Source organism: Miniopterus natalensis, chromosome 14 (assembly GCF_054644295.1).
Source record: "Miniopterus natalensis isolate mMinNat1 chromosome 14, mMinNat1.hap1, whole genome shotgun sequence".
In the NCBI taxonomy this organism is placed as follows: Eukaryota; Metazoa; Chordata; class Mammalia; order Chiroptera; family Miniopteridae; genus Miniopterus; species Miniopterus natalensis.
In genome coordinates this window covers 28,015,563-28,036,829 of record NC_142094.1, presented here as the reverse complement: position 1 = coordinate 28,036,829, position 21,267 = coordinate 28,015,563, and the positions used below count along the sequence as shown (strand labels likewise).

The following is a 21,267-nucleotide window of genomic DNA, read 5'->3' as shown; positions in this document are numbered from 1 at the left end:
GGTGACTTGCTATTTTCAAAGTCTGTGAAGCAGCGATCAGAAGGACACAATCAAATAATAACACATCGTAATGAGTTTGTAAGGTGGTAGCTCTTGTATCAACTCTGGCCGTCACTAAAAATCGACTATATATGCCCTAGTTGAGGAAGGTCTAATGTAGCCCTTTTTAAATGGGGTTGGAAGTCATAATAAATGCATTGCTGAATGAATAAGGTGTGTTAGGAAATAAACCAGTTTCTTTAGGAGCAAAAATCCACTTGAAAAATTGGCCAAACATATACAAAACCAGAGACAATTTATGAACACAAGTTCATGAATACACATACAGCACACATGTACAAATTGTGTGCATAATTTGAACTGAGACAATTTGAAGGGAAGGTACTATTATTGAGGTTTTGTAAAGCTAAAGTGTTGAATTTGGTCTAAATGGCAATGGGAAAATATAAGAAGTAGTCACTCATGAAATATTATCCTGTCAGCTGTATACAGGATGAGCTAAAATCAGGAGAAACAATACAAACTAATACTAATACTAACAATATCTAACAGTTGTAGGTGCCAGACACTGTTCTAAACATTCCCATGTATTAACATGTTAATCTTCACAGTAATGCTGTGAGGCAGATATTAGCTCATTTCACAGATGGGAAAACTAAAGGGCTTAAATAATGTGTGATTTTTCCAGTAAGCTTCCTGCACAGCAACCCTCATGCAGGTAATAACAAGCAAAGTACATTTCATTTTCAAAGCAGGTATTATCGAGAAAGGAATACACGTACAGCCACTAACTACATTGTTTTTAAATGTTTTTATTATGGAAAATTTCATACATATATACAATAGAAAGAATAATATAATGACCACCCCCTCTCCATCAAGTATCAATCTCGATTCCTCTACTATACTTCCACCCATTTCCCATGCTCCTCCCCTTATTATTTTGGAGTAAATCCAAACATTATTATCATTTCACCATCAATAAATCTTTCAGTCTGCACCTCTGAAAGATAAGGACAGAATCTTTTCTCTAAATATGACAATAACATCGTAGCACCTTAAAATTGCCATAACTCAATATCAAATGTCAATCAATCGCAAAGTTCCAATAATATATCTCACTTAAATATTTATTTAGAACTTAATGTATTAGCATTGGTACAAGCACATATTACCTCATTTAAATTGCTGTTTTTTACTGAAACGAACGCGTTTGTCTCTAACCAAGGATTCAAAGGCCCTTCCCAGCGGTGACCCCGCGCCTTAGAGGTCTCACCCCGGGACCCCCGCCCACCGCCAGGTCCCAGCCCTTTCCCAGGAGCCGCGGGGCGCTGGGATCCGCCCCCAGCCCCGCCCCGGGACCTCGGCCCCGCCCCCGGCCCCGCCCCGGGACCTCGGCCCCGCCCCGGGACCTCGGCCCCGGCCCCGCCCCCGTTGCCTAGGTGACGAGGGGCCGCTTTGCTGGGGAGAGATCATGGCGGCTTCTTTGGGGGCAACAGTCGGGGGGACGACCTCCGCGGCGGTAACCCCGGCGGGAACCTCGCCCGAGTCGGAGGTACGTCGCTCCTTCCCGGTACCCCCGACCCCCGAGCGCACGCCCCCGGCCCGTGGCGCCCGCGGCCCAGGCCAGGTCCGGGGCCCGTTTCCCCCGCCCCGGGTGAGTGGGCAGCGGGCGGGCGAGGCGGAGGAGCTGGGCTGCCCCGGGGCCGGGGGCGGTGCGAGGGTCCGGGAGGCACCGCCCCGCGCCCCGCGCCCTCCCGCCAGCCGGGTCCCGCCGGGTCCCGCGGGGTCCCGCCGGGTCGCTCGGGCCCTGGCGCGCCGCGGGCGGTGCCCTGGAGCGCGAACCGCGGCGGTTCCTCCGTCGGCTGCCGGGCGTCGGCCGACCGCCTCCCCGCCCGCGCGCCTCCCGGAGCCCCTGCACTTATACCGGGGTCTTGGCGTTTTCAGGGGGCCCGTCAGTCCCTTTTGGAAATTTATACTAATTCTTTTACGGCGATCACAGTTCTGATTGTTGAAAAGGGGTCAGGGAATAACTGGTCATTGGTACTGGATTGATTAATATTTGAAGGCTGGGGCTTGGTGTTCCCCTTGTTTTACCATTTTTCTAAATAAATAAATACATAAGAGGTAGGACAAAAGAGGAAAGCCTGAAAGCCGACGTTTTAGTCATGGCTTGGCTGCCGTCTTCAACTCGCCTTCAGGGAGGCGGTTTGGCCCCGTTGGCCCGGTGGTTTCCTGTGCCCGGCCAGCATCTACCTTCAGGCCCCTCCCGGCGTCCGCTCTCAGTAATAGAGGGGCTTCAGGTGCCTTTAACTTCTCGTAAGCTTAGCATCCTGAGGTATTTGTTAGAAAGATATCTGCTATGCCACATATTACTAAAAAACAGTTTAAGTCTTCACACACTGAGTCCACCATGTTGTTTCTACGAAGTTTTCAGTTTTTTAAGGCCCGAAAGGTAAATGATGTTATACATGTTGCTTGACCGCCTATTTCGAGCCAGAACTTCCCTGTGCGGCCAGCTCCTTTGGTCAGCAAGGTGTTTAAAATTATTTAAATTAATGTAAGTGCAGACACGAATTATATGCCGACGGGTCAGCAGTGTTGGAACACAGAAGCCGGTGTGTACCCGGGATGGGTCAGCAAGGTGTCCACGGTGTGCTCAGCTCCCTTATTGGCCTACACAGTGCTCTCTGTGCAGGAGTACTCGCTGCAGTATTATAAACGAAGAAACACAGAGCCAGTCATTCAGTTCCTTGCTCAGAGATATACAAAGTCGTTCGCAATCCAGATTCTTCCCATTACTATCTGCAGACTGCTCAGGTATGCTGTCTTCCCTATGAGCCTTTTGAAATTAGCATACTTTAAAAACACATTTTAACGTGATAAACTGGTTACTAAGCCAGTTACTCCCTTGTGATCTCTAATGTAAGTAATACAATTTCAAAAGTGGCATAGGAAATTAACCAATAAAATTGCGTTAAATATATACAAAAACTTATGACAATGCACAGTTGTCAGTGTACATTTACATATACGTACATATCCACATAGATAACGTCCTTTCTAAGAAGTCTCTGATAATTTGAGGCCTTAATGAATCTGTAATTAAGAAAAAAGAAAGAAATATCCCATAATTTTTTTAAAGATCCAAAAAAATGCCATGCTCCAGGCGGGAAAAAAATCACTTTTTATAATGGATGGTGAATCAAGATGAATGAGCTAGTTATAGACCTTAGATGCTTAGCTACCATGTTAGCACTGTCAATAGGCACACTTGGTAACTTCTTGGAGGAGGTCTTCCCTATGATAATTCAGCCTATGCTCAATCTTTTAGTTAGTGACAAGTGGAAGAAATCCAGTTGGAACTTTGACTCACTTAGTTTTCTCAAGTTACTAAGACTAGCAGTTTAATATGCTGCATGGTGAAAACTCCATTTTCCTTTCTAATGAAACAGTTCCTGTCTTCACAGAGGGAAGAGTTGATCCATAGAGCTGTCATTCATTAGAATGACAAGCTCTGCCAGCCACCCATTTGTGCCGACTGGAAGGTTCAGGGGTTAGATAGGAAAGATGGCAAAAACCTCTCTCTCGGAGTCTGTTCCCAAGGCCACAGCTTTTCAGTTAGATACTGAAAGCTTCTTCTCAGATCAGGTTCTTTCCAGAGTTGATCCCCTGAGCCCTGGTCCCCTATGGTGTCATTTCTAATAAATTTGGTGTCCAAATTGACTTAGCCAATAGACCATGTAGTCATTTAGGCCAAGCAGTAGTGAAATTTTTCTTTTCTTGCCAAGCCTCTTGGAAATAAAACATGAGCTTCTAGGAGTCTCAGGTTTCCCATTTGTTGTTTGTTGCCAATACCTAGAATAAAAACAACCAATTATCCCAATCACATAGTAGGAACTCAATAAAATATAGCTAGTTAAAATCATAGGTGGTCTGATGTATGCCAGGAGAGGTAGTTATCATAGACTAAAATCTACTCTGTGAGATACTGTGAACAAGCAGACATGGCATGCAGGTCCAGGAAAATATTTTTCCTATGACATTGAATAAACTCTTCTTGCCAACTTTCTAAATTTAACATTCCAGGTTCTTTAGTAACATTGGAGCAAATGCCTCCCTCTAAAAGGTAAGACTAAACTTTTAGCAGATATCTGTATAAATGCACAAGAACAGAAAAATAATAAAAATCTGAAAATAAGTATTTGCTGTAGACATGTGTAAATGAAAGGAGTTTATAAGTGAATTTGTTAATGAGCTTACAAATGAATATGAAGGCTTCAGTCATCAGTCTTTTATCATTAGTTTGCTTATAAACCAAATTTCTTAATATCTCTAAAAATACTATTTGGGAAATATAATTATTTAAGTAGTACACTTAAAAGGACTGTACTTCAACTCACATTAGAGACCTAAAAGAAAATATAAATGATTACTTCCCACCCAATTGCTTTTTCTGAATAATGTCCCTTAGCGTCACCACATCCCCTGATAGATGATATTTACTCAGTGCATTCAGGGCTTTATCAGCACAGGAGGACACTTATGTAATCTTGAATGGGAAGATGAATGTCATTTGTATTAGAGATCTTCAGCATGTCCTGGAGGAGGCCATCAGTGATTCTCTGTACATTAGGTGGTCTCTACAGACCTTGAAAACAGCCCCCACTCTACTGTTGGCTGGTAAGAGAGAAACACTTTGGGCTCAACTTGAACAGCAAAGTGATAAGGTTTCTGCATTTCAGTATTACTAAAGAAGTATTTATTGAAGCCATTCACAGCACATAGTGTAGATCAACCTGTGCAGGGACAAGGGGAGGATGCCAAAATATTGCTTAAAATATTGTTGAGAAAACACGATAATGTACCTCAAAATGTTAATATACAGTAGTATTATTTATCAGACACTGAGAACCTCTGGGAATACTGGCTGTAGGCTTGTCTTTCTTCCTAATATTATTGCTCTTTATGTTTCCTGTCTTATTTTAAAAGTCCTGCTTCATCTCCCTGCTCCAGTCTCCCTTTCAGGTTGCACAAATTATCTTCAGCCTTTTTCTAATATTTAAAGTTTTAATATACTAAAGTTAGGTTTTTAACATGGCTAAAATTAATGTTTGCTAGATGTATTTTGTTTATTTGAAATGAGGATCTCATTATTTTTCTTCCAGACATGAACCATCAAGTTAGCTTCATTTACTAAATAAACAGTCTTCTCTGTTCTTATAGAGAATGGACTGACTGCCACTATCACATTATAGCATTATATGTATACCTGAATGGGCACAAGAATGGATGAAATAGTGAAATAGTCAGTGGAACAGAATAGAGAATTCATATACACATATATATGTTTATATATATGTCAGGTATTGCTAGAAGTCAGGCACAAAACTCTCAGTAAAATATGAGTAGAAAAAGAATAGCTAAACATGAAGAAATTATTTGCCAAACACCATCATATTGAATGGTGAAACACTGAAGCCATTTGTATAAAAAACAGGAACTAAAGAGGGACTCTGGCTAGTAACATATTGTAATCCAGCATACTATAGAGGTTCTAATTAATAAAATAAGAAAATAAGTATGTGGCTTAAATATTAGAGATGAGGAAATATAAAAACTTTATTTGAAGATTACATGGGTGCATACTGAAGAAACCTGACATTGTATTAACATGGTTTGAACTAATAAGAAATTTGATAAGGTGGTTACATATAACATAAATATGTAAGGCCAATTGCTTTTCTCTATATTAGAAATTAATTAGAAATGGAAATGGAGAGAACTTGATTAAACTATACTTGGTTTTGAATGTAATAAGAAGGGCATAGGACCTAAAGAAATTATAAACTATCAAAGGTTTAATAACAGGAGTTGATTTAAAAAGGTTTATTGGAAACCTTCAAATTCAAACAAGTCTTTCCCATATTATAAGTGCAATGCACTGGAACTAAAGCTTTAATCCCTACGTACGATTATATACATACAAAGTTATGTTAAGAGTTGTTCATGATCCATTCTTGCATTTCTGAACTTGACCTAATTTAGTCACAATGACAGCTTATTTTAATTAGAATTTTTGCACCTGCATTTATTAATGATTTTAATTTGTAATATTCTTTTGTGCTAGTTCAGGTTTTTGTGTGTAGATTATTCTGGCTTCTTAAAAATGAATTATCTAAAGTCTATAATTATTACACTTAACAGAATTTGTGTCCTTGTTTGTTAGGTAGAACTTCAAGTGTAAATCTACTGGGCATGGTGTCTTTTTAAAAAGTAGACTTTCAGTTTAGTTCATGTTTGGTCAGTTCCATTTTCTCCCTTACCCTTGGTCAAGTTTGATAACTTATGTATTCCTACAAAATCATCCATTTCCTTGTCATTTTTAAATGTGTTTCCACTTACATGGCATATATTTATTTTTTTCTTTATTTTTAATCACATTTGCCAAAGATTTGTCTGTTTTATTAATTATTTTTAAAAACTAGCTGTTGCTTTAGCTTCTCCTTTTTTCAGCTTTTTTCTTTTTCCTTCTTTTTCTTAAATTGTCTCTCTAACGTGGTCAGGACTATAGTGAGGTGAGTGAGGCACTCTCCATGGGAACAAAATGTAAGGGATGCCAAAAAATTCAGTAGTCAAGATAAACTATATTTTAATGCAGTATTTAAAAAATCAAAATTAATGCAAAAAAATCCCTAATGGCTCAAAGTTTTAAATAAAGACAGCATTAGTATTACTGATTTTTTCCCTTTTGCCTTGGGCTCCAACATGGTTCAACACAGTGCTGCTCCTTAGTTCATTTATTTTCAGGCTTAAAGAAAGTCTTTTAAAATGTGGAAATTGTAGATCACTCTGTGTTCTCTGTGACTGTCAAACTCCGCTTTAGTCAGCTCTGGTGAAATGTATTTTTCTTTTAATGAACATTCATTAAGAATCCTTTAAGATGCTACCAGTGATGGATACAGAGATGCCCCCAGAAACCTTAAATTCTAGAAGGAAGACATATATATAATGTGGAAGGTTTAGGTGGCATTAGAGAAAAAAATTCACAGAAAAGATTATCTGGCATATAATATCAGCCTTTCAATTTTATTGCTTCTGGAATAACTGCTAAAATCCACCAGGTGGTGGAGTAAAATGAGTTACAGTGCGGTTTAGCATACAGATTTTCCTAGTCAGAGATGTAATTTTACAGAGAAAGCCACAATTACATATCTACATTTTTATTAGCCTATTCATGAATTTTCTATTATATCTTCAATTTGTACAAATTAGAATGTATGTGTTAAAAGATTAAAGATGTTTAACCACCTTATATCCTTTCTAGTGCAAGGCAGTGTATAAACAAACAAAAAGAACTCTAGTTTAAAATAGGTCCAGGAATTCAATTTAAAACAAAGAAAACAAGAAACCAGAGGCAAATCCTCCTACGAGGTGGTAAAAAGTACAAGAATAGTAAAAAATGAAGCGCTAATCTTAGGCATCTTAGCTAGAATTATTATTATACAAAAGGTTAAGTTATTGTATTCTTTTTCATATAGTTCTTATGTGACCTACTTTTTCCTATCTAGGAAATTCTGAATGTAATAAAATTGACCTGGATGTCTGTGCAATGTACCTTCCATGTATATCTTTATTCATTATTAATCATGATAGTGATCTTGTGTGTATTAAAACATATCAAGCCCGGCCAGTGTGGCTCAGTGGTTGAGCATTGACCTACGATCCAGGAGATTGAGGTTTGATTCCCAGTCAGGGCACAGGCCCGGGTTGCGGGCTCGATCCCCAGTGGGGGGCATGACTGAGGCAGCTGATCAATGACTCTCATCATTGATGTTTCTCTCTGTCTCCTTCTCCCTTCCTCTCTGAAATCAATAAAGATATATTTTTTTAAAAAATATCAAAATGATTTTTGACATGAATCCACATTTATTCAAATGATTTGCTATAAGTCACAAAATTAATCAGTAGTCAAACCTCATGAGATTTCCAAATCTAAGTCCTGCTTTTAATCATGCTGCGTCATCCAACAGTGTCATCATATGATGGAGATGAATTCAGGCAGCCTGTTAACAACCTACGTTGACATAACTGGATCTGCAAAATTCTAAAAAGAAGTAAAAGATTGAATGTCCCTGAGGAGTTTATAATTGAATGCTCTTGACAGTACAGGAATAATTATACTTTACTGCTACTAATAAAAATATATAGAGCCAACAAACATTTAAACAAATATATAGCCATATATTGTGGGCTAAAATACTTATCCTACCTAAAAACTGAGTGCATTTAATTCCATTTCCAAGTATCTAAGTGCCTACTGGGTGCAAGTTATTATATATTAGGTATTAAGGTATTTTTATTTTACTGAAATTATAATATAAAAGAAAGACCTAGATTAGGTTAATCTGCTAACCTTAGACTGCAAAAAGATAGTTAATGAGGTAACATATTTCATTTCTAAATTAGATTTTTAGAAACAAAACTATAACTTAAATACAGACATTAAGCTGATTACCATTACCAGTAAGTGCTAGCTTTGGGGTTTTTCTGCTGTGGGAAAAGAATAAGGAAATTTGGGAATATGGTCTTGTTTACTATAGCAAAGCATTTCTTTGCTCTTTTTATTTATTGGAGCCCATTCACATGGAAGGATACATCACAATTTGTTGAACTGAAAACATCTGCCCCCTCTCTCCCAAAACCTCACAGTCCTTGATTTTTATGGAGCTGCAGCTGTTCCTCTGTCCCCTCTGCCATCCCCCTTCACAGCTCCTCTCTTCCTGCTCCTGCTTTGGGCAGTTTCACTTATTCTCACACTTTCAGTGACTCCCAAACCAGGATCTTCAAACTTGACCATTCTGACTTTGGCATTTCTAATTAACTTCTAAACATTCCTTCCTTGATAGGCATATTCCATCTTAAACTCAACCCCTGAAACCAAACTCATTTTCTTGCCTTTTTAAAACTAGCATCATCTTCCAAAACTCCTGTTTCTATTTTGTGTAACAAGAGTGCCATGTATGTTTTGCAGCTTGTACTCTGAACAAAAGAACTTGGCTGAGGGTTGAGCAGGAGCTGAAACTGTTCTGTCTTCACAGGAGCTGCCCTTGGGCCCAGGGTTGTGCCGGCCCTAAGACTTAGTGCTTGCTGTACCTAGAGAGGAGGCCTGTCTAGGTCATGCAAAGGGCCATATGTGCTACTGGAGGCCCTTACTCTTCTAGTTGCCTGTTTCAGAAAATCAGAACCTCCATTCCTTCTTCTCTCTTTTGTCCCCCACGTATAGTATTTTGCATTCACCACTTTCTTTCTTTTTTTTTTTTTTTTTTTGCATTCACCACTTTCTTTTCATACACACTGCATGGAGCCTGGTACAGCCCAGTGCCTCATTCCCGAACTGTGTTAACAACCTTTTCATTTAACTCCTCCTCTGTGCCCTTTCTATGCTCCTGTCTTTCCTTCACCCTGCTACAGATGACCCTTCCTTCAAGCACAGTTTTATCTTGCCATTTCACTGCTCAAAAACTTTACATATGCCTTATTGACTCTATTAGCAAGAACAAACTCTAATTTGTCGTTCTTTAACCAGCTAGGGTCTAAAATATTTATGGTTCTTGGCACAGTATCTTGCATCTTGCAATCAGTCAGTAAATATTTGTTGAATTATTAAATTTAAGATCTCTCACAATAGGTTCCCATTGGCGACTTCCCACTTAGGTCCAACTAGTTCCCACTTGTACCCTAGACACCATTATGAAGTACTTGATATTTTCAGAACTGGTAGCCTACAGCATGTCTTTATCACGTTGACATTGCTGTTCATTCACCTGGGGCATTATCCACGCCTAATCTCACAAAGCCCATTCCTGGACCTCTGTCTGTAGACTTTCCTTGTCCTGTCCCTATCTTTGCCCCTCCTTTTAGACTGAATACCACATTTTTTTATGGCTCACCATTTTATTTTCTTCTTTTAAAGTCACCCTTGGTTTGTTGCTCCCACTAGATGTTAAGCTTCTTGAGGCCAGCAAGTCTCTCTTACTTGTCTTTGCCTCTTCTTGAGCTCCAAGGTCAATGAGGAATACGTAGATATGAAAAAATATTTGTTAACTGAAAACCATCACCCAGTTTTAAGTATGCACGAAAGACAGATTGACTAGCCATTCAACTTTTACTAAAAACAAAAGAAAAGGGGTTATCTGGGAGACCGTTGTTTTTTTAAAAAAATTCCTGATAGCAACTAGACCACAGTAAGAACAATTGTTGGGATTAATATGTAAAACATATGACTGAAATAACTCATTCCACTTTTTTTTTTTTTTTTTTGTAGAGAGATACTGAATTTCAGGAGCATGAAAAGATTCTGTCTCCAGATTTTCTTCCAGTTGCCCAAATCACTGAAATGCTAACAGAGAGCATAGATGAAGTTCAACAGTAAGCACTTCAATATTACAAGCAAATATAGAGCAGTTCTAGTTCTGCATCTATAAATGGTCATGATATTCTATTACGTACCTTAAACTTTTTCTAAATATTTTATATCTATACCTACCTATATATAGATATAGATATTTTTTATTAGATATGTAGATATATATTCAGATTGTGGAATACAAAAATTCTCAAGCAACTAACCTTGCACCATTCAGCAGTCTTCTTTATGGGAGAAATCATTTCAAACCAACCTGAGAATAGGGATTTATTGTTAAAAGCAGCTTTTAGCATATGCTTTTACTTCTTTTCTCTTTTATTCATAAAATTGTCAATATTCACAAGAACCTTTAGGCCTTCTGTCTCATCATGAAAAGACTAAGATGTAATTTTTCTGTAATATTAATAATCAATACATTTTATCATCTTGGAAGTCCTGAATATTAGCCATCCACCTGTGATTTTTATTGGATATGAAGCTATACTGAGTACTCTGATTTCATACATTTGTTTAAAAATGTATGACTGAATTTATAGGCAATAATTCTAATATAGGTGCATCTTATTTTTAAGACCATTAATTTCTATAGTAGAGCATTTACTTTGAACTCTAGTCAGATATATCCAACACAGAAATTCCTATATGGTGTTTTTAGTAATCACTCATTTTAAAAATCATCGGCTCTAATAATGGAATCCTGATTGGCTATAATGTGTGGAGAGTGGGGACAATGGGCTGTTCTGGACCGTAATGTCCCTGTGCAAGATCTCTGCAGGCCAGTCCTCCAGATTTTAGCAGGGTATTGTAGACTATAATGGACAGATGGAAAATGACTCTGTCAGGTGTTATCATTTGCAAATCTCACAAATATTATGGAATAGAGGCAATTTACTACTGAGAAGGAAATATTACAGATGTACTGGCTGTAAGAGAAATCTGAAAAGGTAAAGCATATAACGAGCAGATGAATGACACTGACAGGCCTTTTCCCAAGATGCTGTTCACCTTCAGTGCCTGTAAATCCTGCTGGAAACGCTGGTGATGTGTGATTCGGCCATGCTGCTGACTATCTGTATCTTTATAAATATTAGTCAAAAAACCTTTACTGATTTTTAAACAAGTATTTCATGGTGATTTTACCATTTTTGTAGAGATGAATGCTAATTGGGAATTCTGACTTAGCATCAGAATTGATTAGTAAAATTCATTTTATTAGTATCACTGATTATTTACCCTTTAAGTAAAATATTGTTTTCTCTTACTAGGTAATCTCAAATGTTGTTGGTCACTGAAATGCAAAATTTAGGTATTTAATACTAGGCAAAATAGTGTGATGCAAATGACAGATATTTAACATAGTTTACAATTTAAATTTTTATTAAATGTTAAATGAAATATGTTATATTAAATGCAATTAATATTCAATAAAAGGTACTGCAAACAAATGCTTTTTAGACTTCATTTATTACCACATCTTAATTTATACTGTGTGTCATACCTTCTGTGAAAATCTTATTTTTTCAGTTATTGGTTCATTTTATTGAGTGTCTCAGTTCTAAAACTATTTTCGTCTTTAAGAGGTGAGGTCTGGGACAAAGGAAATGACAGAGGTTGATACAGAAATTAGCAGTATAGAAACAAGCAGGTTCAACATAGGTTGACCTTTTAAACTGTCTCATTGATAGAATTCACCTGAAGTAATCTCCAATTTTAGACATCAATTTTGGATAAACGACACCAGTGATATGTCAGGAGCCATTGCTTTGCAAAGTAATTTTCTTGAGATTTTTTTAAATGATTTTTGTAACAGTAATCCTGAAATGTTTGCAATCAATCATTCACTTTCCAGTTAAAATAACGTTATTACAAATGGGGATTAAATACCTTTCAACATACAGAAAGGTATCCTGTCACTAAGTGACAGAATATGCCAAAATCATACAGTCTGCAAAGCTATAAACCTATTAAAATGAATTATAAGAAATTAGCACGTTTCCTACCTTTTAAAATTAAAAATTGTACTCCATGAAAGCAGCCAACCAAATAAAATATTAAAGTGTCATTAAAACATATTTGTGCAGTACACTTCAAGTGAAGTTAAATGTCTGGGTACATTTCTCATGGTTTTCTAACTACTATCAATTATGTTTTAATGTAACCCTGATTTTATGTATAGATCACTCAAATCTTGTTTGAAAAAATGATAGGGACAAAATTAAAAATAACTATTTAAACACAGAAATAACACTAAGAGATCTTTTAATAACCTTTCTATAACAGGGCTTCCATGAGCTGTTCAATTCTTGCCTTAAGGGTTATTTCTGCATATCATCATATTTAAAAAATAAAATGCACTCCAATTTCAAGAGTATGCAAGAATAATGTAATATTTTTACTGAAATTCTTGGTGAGATAGTTTCATCACCTATCACTGTAGCAAAACTTCCTAAATCACTGTTAAGCATCTCTCTCTTTCCCAGAATTTCCTCATGCTACAGCTGTGGCAGTCTCTGGCCTTTCCCCTGTCCATCTCTGCTTAACCCCAGAAGAAAAGCTTACAAATTTGCCTGTAGGGTATGGAAACTGCATTCAAACCACAATAGTTCTTGCTCCAAATGCTTCTCTGCATAATCTCTTTGGGGTGAAATGACTGAACGAAAAATAAGTGGTGAATATTTAGCCCTGTGCTCCAAATTGAAGGTTAAGATCTAAATGGTACTAGGAGAAGTGGTGTAGGGGGTATGGGGGAGAGAGCACAGGTGGAGATGTGAAGAAATTTCACCAAAATATGCTTACACCAGTAGTTACCTTTATTCACATACAGTCAGACACTGAAAAATAAAAATAAAAAGACAAGAATACATGTAACTATTCAGGCCAAATATTTAATTTTTTAAAATTAAATGGCAGATGAAGAGTACACTTAGAAGGAAGATTAACTTCTGGAAACAGAAGAAAGCATTAGACAAAAGCTGATTGGGTTCCATATAACAAGGGGTTAAAGAAAAGATAATAAAATATGTAAATGGAAGCTCTTAGAACTAGGATAAAAAAACTAAAGAATAAAACCAATGTAGAGTTTACCTTGCTGAAAATTAAGCCAGTAATGTGGAAAACATATTTAAGGAAATTTAAACAAAATGCAGATTAAAGCAATTAGAAGATTGAATTATACATCCAACATAGTGAATCAGAAAAAAAAAAATTAACTTTATAAAAGATAAGCTTTGATTTTAATATTGTAATAGTATAAAACTTGATACATCACCTTATGTCTGAGATAAAGTAAGTGACCTAGAGAGGAAAATAATTAGGCAGGCCTCAGACTTTTCCTTAGCAACATCAGGTAGCAAAAATCAGTAGAGTGACAAGTAATCAAATTTAGAGTGAAAAGAATGTGATTCCAGAATAAAACAATAATTTGCATTGTTGCTTTAGTTAATCCACCTGGATTGACTTTAGTGTATTGGGTGAGGTAGAATTTTATTTTCTATATGGCCAGCCAGTTCTCCCAGCACCATTTTTGAAGAGTTCATACTTCCCTAACTGATTTAAAATACATTCTATCCTATACCAAATCCTCATATGTATTGGGTCTGTTTCTGGGCTTTCTACCTGTTCAGTTGGCCTATTTATTGATTCTATTAAAATACTACAAGTTTCTATTACTGTAGATGTTTCCTTGCTGCCTTTCACTTAAGACTAAATGATAGTGTACCTGTAACATGGAAAAATGAATCTTGCTGACTGATAGCCAAAGCAAACTGAAGGCGCCTGGCTACTAAAGTAACCCCTCCTTCAGAGTGCTTGCCTGCTCATGTCTGCATCCCCCAACTGAGCTGTGTGCTTGATAAAATATATCAGTTAGAATGCTTTCAGTTGCATGTAACATGAAAAACTGATCATATTGGCCTAAAAAATAAAGAAAATACACACACGTTTGTGTATACTATCACATGACACAGGACATTCAGAGATAGACTAACTCCAGAGCTAATTAACTCAAGGCCTCAACAGTATCAAGAAATAAGGCACAATCTTATGGTTGTAAGATGGCTGCCAGTAGCAATCAAATGTACTATTTACTCTTTTGTATTTTTGTTTTACAGAAGAAAATGAACCTTATCCTTAGTTATGATTAATTAGAACAATTTAGGAGAGTTCCCAGCATGGACCAGTAGTTCTAGAGAATGCCGTACACTGAGTGGCATTCTGTAGCATTATGGGGTGGGGAATGAGACTACCATGATTGGCTTGGGGGTTCAGGTCTCCCCTGATCCGACTGTAGAGACAGTGAGACCTGTTTAATCCTGCTGTATGCATTATTGTGATCATATAATTTATTTTAATATTATGATTAATAAGGAATTCCTTTTTTGCAAATGGCAGTATAGAGTTGTCACATACACGCTCCCTCAGAAATCACACTTAAGCAACATGGAAATACTAATTCCTTCTTTGTTCAAATAAGGGGAATGCTGAAAGCCCAAGCCACAAAATAGGAGGGTCAGTGCCAGGAGCATTTAAATCAGGCAGAAGTGCGGGAGAAAAAGTAGGAGGGTATACATGTCTGAAGATCCCAGAATGAGGTAGGAATATACTTCCTCCCCTAGGGGGAGAGAAAATCCTGAAAGGCCATCCCAGGCAAGAGCAAACCGGGGTTACAGGCTTGCAGCAGATACTCCCCACGTTCACAAGAAATAGATTATGTGATAGTAAAGAAAACCTGTCCTACTTTATTTCTTTTTCCCCATTAATTCAAAAAAGTAAAATAAGAATCATTGACATAAACATAAATTTCATACAGAAAATAGAATGTAACATGGCCAGGTCTGAGTACTAAGCAAGGAACATGTGTATAAAGTCACTGGAAGGAAAAAAATTGAAGAATAGGAAAATTACCTGCAGACATTAACTACATCAGAAAAATATAGCTATCAGCATATAAAAAATAAGGCCAAATATTTATCATGAATTTAAAAAGAAAAACATGTGGGAAGCATGCACCACAAGAAAATAAAACAGAGATATAAAAACTCAAGGAAGAGATAATAAGAGATAAAAGTATAAAATGTGTAAAATGTGTAGAATGGAGTAGAAAAGGAACAGTCTTGCAAAGATAAAATTTATAAGCACCCATGGGAAGAATTAACACTCTGAAAACACTGAGGGCCATAGAAGACAGTGATGAGAAAAGTATATAAAATTAAAAGGAAATTGATTTGAAAAATGTTTGAAGGTTAAATAGAAAATGATAGCTATAGGGAAAAAATGAGTAAAATATACCTAATTGGAATTCTTTTTTCAAAAAAACCAACACAATAATATTTAACAATCTAGTTCCAGAACACTGTCGGAAAGAAAAGGAACTTGATTATATAACAGAAAAAGAGATTGAATTTTTTGGGGAAAAATAGTAGTAAAGTTACTATATTTCAAAGACGGAAGAAGAGAAGGGGCGACTGGGAGGAGGAGAATCAGAAATGAATAAAGAGGAAGTAGAGGGAGAAGACCAGAAGGGGTTTGCTCACACCTCACTCCTCTCTCCCCCTTCCCCCTCCCTCTCTCCTCTCTCCCCCTTCCCCTCCCTTCCTCCCTCTCCCCCCTCCCTTCCTCCTTCCATCTCTCTCTCTCTCCTCTCTCTCTCTTTCTTTTTTGAATGCCATTTTGGACTTAGAATTTAGATATAACCATGAATATTTTTAGATTATGGGCGTTACAGAATTTTCATTCAAGACAAATATTTACATTTTCAAAACTTAGAAAAAGAACTGTACAATATTTGATCTGATTTTAATACCTAATTTTTCTTTTCGTTACAGAAAATTGGCCACATTTTTGAATTTCAAACATCTTAAAACCAATTTAAAACAAGCCATTCTACTAGATTATTATGTGTCTGGATTTTTGTGGGCCAGAGGCATGGATTTTTCTATTATTCAGTGTTCAAAATTTATGACTTTACTAGATATGTTGCTTCATAATCTTAGAAGTAAGTACTTTATTTATTAAATTAATTTAATTTTTTATTTCTGTTTAAAATATTACAGATGTCCCTTTTTCTCCCCAATGACCCGTTCCCCCCATCCCATCTCCCTCCTCAGTCCCTCTCCCCACCATTGTCCATGTCTTTGGGTTGTGCATATATGCATACAAATTTCTTCTTTTTTAAAAAAGAAAATTTCATTCATCTAAATTGTGTTGTTAGCAAAATTTCACAATTGTATTATAATTTCTTCAATGAAAATCATGTTTTTTCCTGGGTTCAGCAAAAATATAGTTCCTATCTTCATTAAGTTGTGAAGCTTCAAATAATACTTAACAATACTAAAGGTCTCAATAATTACTTTACCAAAGAGGTGATCATTTCATTTAAAAATCTTATCAGTGTTATCCATCCCAAAAATGCCAAGTAGCTCAGATTTACCTACGTATTTTTTCATTGCTTGAGCTGTTTTCATCTCATCTTACCTAGAAGTATTACTGGGCTATCTCAGGATGACTGAAAGACTTTGGTCAGTCTCAAACCCCCATTCAATAGCATCTCCTACAGGGTACATGTTATAATCACTGTCTCAGAGTTGAGCAAGCAGTCCAGAGAACAAGGTGGTAGAGCTGGGAAATGGCAGAACTAGAATTTGGATCTCAGACTGTGAAACCAAAAGGCCCTGAGCACAATGAATGTAAAGGAGTTTGTGTGTCAGCTGAAAGACGCCTCCTGTCAGTTGGGAAGCATCCTCTTTCTTCCTTCCTCTTTCCCTCCCCCACCCCTCTCCTTCTCTCTCTTTTCCCTCCATCTCCCCCTCCTTTCTTCCTTTCTTTTATTTCTTTTCTCTCTTTTTCTTTTTGGTAGTTTGCCTCTTTTTTCTTTTAGTCTTGTTACTAGTTTTTGTTGTTTTCAGCTTGCTGCCCCTAAAGAATTGTCACCGTCATCCTAGCAAAACCTGTGGATGCCTTGTGGTCCCACAAAGCCTAGTGTGTTCTGTGTGTCAGTTCTAACTGCATCGGTGCAGGGGGAGTTTTAGTGAGTTAGCAAGACTGTAAAGAAGCCCCTCGTGCCCTCTGTGCTCGTCCTGCTCCCAGTCACCCTTTACAAGGAAAAAACCGGTAGTTCTCATATGTGGGGAGAAGAGATTATTATTTTTTCTTCTCTGCAAGTGGGAGAATTTCATCTTTGTTTTTACTTAAGTATGTAGTCCCGTGTTAAAGATAATTAGCCCAATAGAAGATAAAATCATTATACTTGATAATGAAAACAAATATGATGATAATGGACTGATTTCAGATTACCATGCACATCGAAAACAGGGTAGAAAGTAAAAACAAAGCCTGAAGTCTCAGGTAGCTCATCTTGAGAATTCAGTCTTTTCCAGTACTGCAAGATACATATTTTGTAATTAAGAGACATAAATAATATAATATTGTTTCAATTTTAATTGTTAAATTATAACCTTCCAAAAAAGAATTTTTAGTAAATCATCAAAAAGACAGACTTTGGCTGGGTTTACTTTTCCTTGTGACACAAATATTTATAGAATCTTTGAGTACTGCATGCTTTTAAACATGTTCTTTCAACAACATTGCCAAAATTGCTTGATAAACAAAGAACTATGTAAATCTTACCTTGCATGGAAAATAATAAATAGATGCCAACAACAAAATGAAATGGATATTGAGATTATATGCCAAAGACTCAAAACAGCTATTATAAAAGTGCTTAAGTGAACAATAGTGAGCATTCTTGAAACAAATGTTAAAATATAAAGAATCATGGAAGATATAAAGAAGAAACAAATGGAAATTTTAGAACCAAAGTATATAATAACCATAATTAAAATCTCACTGGATGAAACTAATAGCAGAATGGAGAGGAAACAAAGGAAAAAATATCAGTGAACTTAAAGATAGAGTGACAGAAATTATCTAGTCTGAACAGTACAGAGAAAACATGAACAAAACCTCAGGAGCCTGTGGGACAACTGAAGTTCTAATATACATATTATCAGGGTCCCAGAGGACAGGAGAAAGAATACAGTGCTGAACAAACATTTGAAGAAATAATGGCTGAAAACTTCCCAAATTTGGCAGAAGACATAAACCTATAAATTCAAAAGGCTGATCGGACCACAAACAAGCTAAACCAAAAGAAAAACATTATCAACCAAGCTGGATCTAATTGACATTTACAGAACAATACGCCTGAAAATTATAAATATTTTAGAAGAAAACATTGGGTGAAAATCTTCACAGCCTGAGGTTATACAAAAAGTTCTTAGCAATGACCACCAAAACATGATCCATAAAAGAAACAAATCGGTAAATTGGATTGCATCAAATTTTAAAATTTTTGTTTAATGAACATTACTGTTAAGAGAATGAAAAGGCAAGCGATAGACAGGAAAAAATTGCAAATTACATATCGGACAAAGGACTTGTGTTTATAATTTATAATATATAAAGAACTCTCAAAACTCACCAGCGAGTAAACAAACAGTCCTTTTAAAAATAAGCAAAGCCATTAAAACCCAAAACTCCTGTTTAACCATGGCAAAAACATCAGACAAATCCAAATTGAGGAACATTTTACAAAGTATCTGAACAGCACTCCTTAAACTGACAAGGTTACCAAAAACAAGAAAAGTCTGAGAAACTATCAGTCTAGAGGAACCTCAGGAGACATGACTAGTAAATATAACAGGGTATCCTGGAACAGAAACAGGACATTAATTAGAAATTAAAGAACTCTAATAAACATGAACTTTAGTTAATTATAATTTATAAATATTAGTTTATTGTAATAAATGTGCCATAATGTAAGATGTTAAAAATAAGAGAAATTGTTTGGGGAAATGTACATTAGAACCACTCTGATATCACTACACATCATAAAATGACTAAAATAAAAAAATACTGACAATACCAAACTCCGAGAAGGATACATAGTGACCAGAGCAAGGGCTTTGCCAATGCAAGGTGGCACAGCCACTCTGGAAAATGGCTGGCAGCGTCTAATACAATTATATGACCCGTCGGTCCCACTCCCAGGCATTATTCTAATGTAAGAAAAACATATGTTCACACAAAAACCGGAAAATGAATCTTTTGTGGTTCTATTCATAAGTGCCCCGAACTGAAAACAACGCAAAGGTGTGCGGGCAGTGCCGGGCACGCGGCGTTCCTGCGGTGGACACGCGGTGGGCGCGGGCGGCCGCGAGGAAGCCGGCTCCCGAGGCCGCCCGCGTGGCTGCGCTGACGGCGAGTCTCGGAGCTGGGCCGGTGGGGGACAGCCCCTGGCTGCGGAGCCGGCGAGGGGCCGAGGGAGCGGGGGCGGGGGGAGCGGGGGCGGGGGGAGCGGGGGCGGGGGGAGCTTTCTCACGCGAGGGAACTGTTCCGCGGCCTGGCTGCGGGGGCGTGGCCTGGCCCATACAAGTGGTTAAGTTCATAAAACTACCGCAAAAGGAAAAGTCAATTGTACTGTATAATGTCTAAAAATATGTATGTATAAAAATAAAGACAGAATATTTAATGAAAGCGAATACATATATACACACACACATATATATACATGCTCTAACAAGAAAGAGAAACTACCTAGGAATAAACTTAAAACACACACTATCACATGATCTCACCTATATGTGGAATCTAATGAACAAAATAAACTGAGGAATAAAACAGGTCCAGAGACATGGAAACATGGAACAGACTGACAGATCGCAGTGGGGAGGGGAGGGGATGGGAAGAGATTAACCGAAGAACATATGTGCATATGTGCGTAGCCCATGGACACAGACAAGTGTGATGAAGGCCTGGGTGCGGCAGGGGTTGGGTGGAGGGGGCAAAGGGGGGCATGGGGGACATCTGTTATACTGTTGACAATAAACACACACAACCACACACACCCACACCACACACACACACACCACACACACAACCACACACACCCACACCCACACACACCACACACACACCACACACACAACCACACACGCACACACCACACACACCCACCCACACACCACACACACACCACACACACCCACACACACCCACACACACACACCACACACACCCACACACACACCCACACACACACCACACACACACCCACACACACACCACACACACACCACACACACCCACCCACACACACACCACACACACACCACACACACCCACACACACACCCACCCACACACACACCACACACACACACACACGTGCGTGCACGCTCGGCCCCCCCCCGGCTGTGCATCAGAAGGTTGGGACCCAATTCCCGGTCAGGGCCCTGCCTCGGTTGCAGGTGCGGTCCCCGGCCGGGCACGTGTGGGAGGCAATGACTGATGCTTCTCTCTCAAATCGCTCATCACTCTCTCTCTCTCTCTCTCAAAACAAACATATCCTCAGGTGAGGATTTAAAAAAACAAACAAACTTGCAAGTTCTTTAGAAAGCAAGCTTCTAAACATTTTTAAATGTCACCAAGGAAGTATTCAACATTTGGAAAAAATTACAACATTCTTTGAAAGACTCAACATTATATAAAGATGCTAAATCTCAAGTTAATGAAGACTATTAATATTCCAATAAAAATACCAAGTTTTTTTGTTTTTGCGTGGAGGGTGGGTTACTAGGCAAGGTGATTCTAACAAAAATATAGAAAAGAAACAAATACAAATAGCCAGAAAAAACCTGTCTTTAAAAAGTGTAGTAAGCTATAGCATATATTAGAAGTATTAGTATGTAGCAGTGTTTATAAAATCTCAAATATTTAAACACAGTGGTGAATGACTAGTAGACAGACCAAAAGCTTAGAAAGAGACCCAAGCAAGCAATGGAA

General features: G+C 37.7%; 1 protein-coding gene across 2 annotated transcripts in view; it reads left to right on the top strand.

Moving 5' to 3' along the window:
* Positions 1-1,472: 1,472 nt before the first annotated feature.
* The window catches only part of CABCOCO1 (ciliary associated calcium binding coiled-coil 1), a 99,811-nt gene continuing 80,016 nt past the window's right edge, over positions 1,473-21,267 (top strand). The window contains exons 1-3 of one of the 2 annotated variants that reach the window (XM_087824405.1): positions 1,474-1,555; positions 10,328-10,431; positions 16,252-16,421. In XM_087824405.1, the coding sequence (XP_087680531.1) occupies positions 1,475-1,555; positions 10,328-10,431; positions 16,252-16,421 (355 nt within the window). In that variant the 5' untranslated portion in view covers position 1,474. Of the gene's footprint in view, positions 1,556-10,327; positions 10,432-16,251; positions 16,422-21,267 lie in introns of both variants that reach the window. The other variant, XM_087824404.1, reaches the window with a different exon arrangement.